The sequence below is a fragment of the Lycium barbarum genome, chromosome 4 (genome assembly GCF_019175385.1).
Source record: "Lycium barbarum isolate Lr01 chromosome 4, ASM1917538v2, whole genome shotgun sequence".
In the NCBI taxonomy this organism is placed as follows: Eukaryota; Viridiplantae; Streptophyta; class Magnoliopsida; order Solanales; family Solanaceae; genus Lycium; species Lycium barbarum.
In genome coordinates this window covers 126,880,020-126,884,534 of record NC_083340.1, presented here as the reverse complement: position 1 = coordinate 126,884,534, position 4,515 = coordinate 126,880,020, and the positions used below count along the sequence as shown (strand labels likewise).

General features: G+C 31.3%; 1 protein-coding gene across 1 annotated transcript; it reads right to left on the bottom strand.

The window, feature by feature from the left end:
• Positions 1-1,643: 1,643 nt before the first annotated feature.
• LOC132636398 (acyltransferase Pun1-like) lies at positions 1,644-3,185 on the bottom strand. The gene has a single exon (XM_060353250.1). The coding sequence runs from the start codon at positions 3,115-3,117 to the stop codon at positions 1,774-1,776; it is 1,344 nt and encodes a 447-aa protein (XP_060209233.1). The 5' UTR covers positions 3,118-3,185; the 3' UTR covers positions 1,644-1,773.
• Between the last annotated feature and the right edge of the window lie 1,330 nt (positions 3,186-4,515).

Here is a 4,515-nt window from a genome sequence, read left to right as displayed (position 1 = left end):
AAAACTTGCATTTTTGAGCCCGAAAAATAGCAAAACAGAGCATAATTTTACAAATTTAATTTTTCAATAAATAAAAAAATAGGAGCAAGACCATACATCATAATCGGGGACAGGACCAGTATCTTCTTCCAGGGTTGTTTTTAGACTAAGAAGTTTGCATTTGCAACAAATTCCCGTGTTGACATTGGACCACGGTTCTAAGCATAGGATCACTCTCATCCATACACAATCGACCAAGGTCAATTTTTTCCATAAAAAACCCTAAGAAATGAAAAATGACTAAATATGAGCAAGAATTACTCAAGAAATTTAAAACAATAAATTTCACATGAACGAATTTAAAGAGAAATAAATGAGAAATAAACCCTAACTAACGAACCTCTTTCCAACGATTGGAGCGATTAAGGCGTTGATTTTTGGAGTATAATGATTGGAGTGGTTGAATTTATGGAGTTGTTTGTTTTTTTGACAAAAAAATGGGGATGGGTATTAAATGGGGTGAAGAAGAAGATGAAGTAGCCGTTTAGGTGTAAAAATGGAGGGAGTTCAAAATTAATCTATGTGGCATCTATGTGGCAGCTTAGTTGGCCCTCCAAAACACGTCAGATGTTATTTTTTAAAGGCTATAACGTGCCACTGAGCGGTGCATTCACGCTCTTGTCCACATCAGCAAAAAAAGGGAATTTTGATACTGAAAAAATTTGTCCAAGGGGGTAATAGGACTAACGCAAAGGTTAGGTGTGTAGTTGGGATTTTGGTCAAACGTTGGGGGGGTATTTTGAGTATTTTCTCTCTATCTTTGAATTAACTTTGATAGTATCATTGATAAATTCAAACAATATTATTATAAAATTAATGCAATTTTAAATAATAAAATATTTGAGTAATATAATAAAAGATTAGAAATAAATAGAGAAGTTAAAAAATAAGTAAATCTTTGTTTATACAATTTAATACAAAGTCGCATGTCACCGAAAATATTAAATAATGGTCAAAGCCCCTATAACGACCCAAAATATGAGATGAAAACATCATTTGGATTGTTATTAGCAAAGTTATATTATGAATAAAATCGCGCAACTGAAATCATAACAAATAATGTTACAAATAAAATTTTTGAACAATACAAGAATTTCAAGCAACCAAATAAGATTATTAAAATATAAATTATATCAATATATCTTCTATATATTCTAAAAAGGAAAGTAATCTATGAAAATATAAGTCAAATAGCAAAATTACTTGATAATGTAATGATACCAAGTAAGAAAATTTAATACTTATACCGATCAACAAGGTATAAAAAGGAAAAAAAGCGAAAAACTTTAAATGTAGAATTATAGAGAAATAAGAGTTAAGTAAATGTATAAGAAATTTCAGTTAAAAAAAATACGTAGTTAATATTCACGATCTAATAAGTGAAGGAGGACATTTTTTGGATTATTTCTAATATGTTCAGCTTTTTTTTTTTAACCCTTTTTCGTTTAAATATACATGTAGCCCTTTGACTAGATGTCTGTTAGATGACCATCAATCTTAATCTTGGACAGGAATAATCTAAATTTGAAAAACGAAGTTTAACCAATCACTAATCCCAAGGGATCATTATTTTAATTTACCGTGAGACATAATTGGAGTTCATATGAAATTACAAAAGGAACTTGATTAACTTCAAATTATTCTTTTGTTTGAAGGCTAACAAAGTAGTTTATCACTAACAAACAACACACAAAATTAAAATATTGCAACCAAATGAAAAACATTCGAGAAAGCCTAAAACTTAAAATAAGTCTTGATATCTTGATCGGATTCAAAGATGCTCATGTAACTCTCCTTAAGATCAACCTGCACACAGACACCGTTACCACACTCCGCATCATATAACCAACAAGTTTGCATATGCCTTGATCCAAAATGCATCAAACAAGGTTTTCCCCAACCAAAATCAGCTCCTAATATAGGAAACCTGCACAAACTCGAAGTTGTAAAATTGTCAACTTCATCACTACCTCCCCATTCTTGATCTAGAAAACTTTCGTTGTATAATTCACCAACTGCAGTGACTATCTCATCTGGTGATTCTTTGTTCAAAAGTTCAATAGTTTTCTGCACTGTTTCCCTTATTAATGTCACCAAGTTACGTAGCTCCATATTCTTGTTCTCCTGATCAGGTACAAATATTACAGGTGCCTCAACTACAAGATTACCAAAACACTTTGTGATTTGAGGTAACGAAATCTTGCTACGTAAGTTGATTGGGACTCCCATCAACGAACGTTTTAATTTTCCGTTCTTCACTTGTGAAGAACTCATTAAACCCCTCCATAAAATGGCTGTAATCATCTCAACTCTTGTAGGTTTGAAACTCAAAGCTCCCATTTCTTCTCGTAGTTTTGATATGTTAGCTTCATCGATATATAATCTCTTCGCAACTAGTTTGCTCTCTGCACGTGTTTCTCCAGGAATACGAGGTAGTAGAAGTTTAGATAAATCTCTTGTAGGAAAAACTTCACCTAAATTAAAGCTAAAGAAATCGATATCCTGTGCTTTAATTCCAAGTCTACACACTTCAGACCACTCGTACAAAAAGGAGAGACTCGAGTATCCATCCATTGCAATGTGGGCATGGCTCATTGACAAAGCAATACCACCACATTCAAATTTAGTTACTTGAATAATAACAAGAGGTGTAATAGCCAAATTATCTTCATTAACATCCCAAGTATTATGTGGCCAACAAAGTACTGCAGCATTAACATCCTTATGTGCTTGTTCAAGAAAATCATCGAGCTTACTATTGACATTTGCCTTTACAAGTTTAACACCTTGATCAAGGCAATTAATGGAGCAAAAATCATCTGTAAATCTACCAGCTATAGGGTAAACATGAGTTAACACTCTAGAAAGGGATTCTTCAAGCTGTTCATGATTAAGAGTAGTGGAGTTTTTGTTGTTGTTTGGTGGATAAAAAAGAACAAGAGGCAAATGAACATCTCCAGCTATTTGATCAAAGAAAGATAACTTGTAATTTTGTAAGTGTTTTGGTGTTGGTGAAGATGGTGTTATGAACTTTGTGGACAAGACTTCAACTTGCAGAGGAACAGATTTAGAACCCATTTTTAATTACAAGATAGAAAAGAGAGACTAAATGGTAATGTGATGGAAGGGTTGTTGCAAACAAATGAAGAGTTCACGCCTTCTTAAAGAAAAATTCCTAGGAGCGGGAGTGGGGTGGGGGTGGTGATAAATTAATGGGTTACGAAAAACGTTTTAATCCATTTTCTTAAAAAAATAATAATGAGCCGTTAACAAATTTCCTTTTTATTTGTTCAATTAACAAATCAAGAGAAATTTATTATTTTTCTTTTATTATTATCCTTATCATAAGGTATTAGCAGGCAAATTTTAATTTTCAAAACAAAATTAATAAGGGAAATTTAATAAATTAAAACCCTAATTAATACTCTTTCCATTTCAATTTGTTAGTCTTAGTTTGACTTGATATAAAATTTTAAAAAGTAAAAAATATTTTTAAATTTTGTTGTCTTAAACTAAAAATATGTATAATATACCAAAATAAACTTTAATCTCATAACACCTGTTTGGCCATGAGAAATTTTCACTTTTTTCCGAAATTTTTTTTCACTTAAAAAAAAAAAACAATTAGCGTTTGGCCATGAAAATTTCAAATATAACTTGAAGTTGTCATGACCCAATTTAGCTAAGTCATGCGCGCACTTACCTTTCCCACCTCGGTAAGCGAACCCTCAACCCAATGATAATAAAAACATAAATAAATAACTAAATAAGCGGAAGAGAATAAATCACGTAAGTTTGACGATAATAATATAAATCAAGTGCGGAAATAAGAAAATACACCCCAGAGTCTGATCTAATCCATACAAGAGCATCTAGATCGAAATATACAAGTCTGGAAATATAAATATACATCAAGCACTACTAGAAAAGTGCAAATTACATGGGGATTTTTATTGGGATTATATATTAAAATTCGCAGGTAACTTAGTTTCCTGCGGATTTTCCTACCAAAAAAAATCCGAAGAAAAAACCTTCGTGGGTAATTATTACCAGGGGATTTTGATTCTACAGGTAAGTTGCTTGCGGATTTTCTTGCGGAAAATACTAAAAATTTTGGTAAAAATTCGTGAAAGAAGGAATTTTCATGTGGATTTTTCCGCAAGTCCGCATGAAAAAATCCTGAGATATTTTGACAAAAGAAATTTGTGGGAATAAAATTTATTCATTAATTATTTTTGTTATTTTTAATTTCTCCATAAGTATTTTTTTAATTAAATTATACACTGTTTATTTAATCTTTTATTAATCACTTCTTACTAATTATTTGTACAAGTCTGGAAATATAAATATACATCAAGCTCACTACTAGAAAAGTGCAAATTACATGGGGATTTTTATTGGATTATATATTAAAATTCGCAGGTAACTTAGTTTCCTGCGGATTTTCCTACCAAAAAACATCTGAAGAAAAAACCT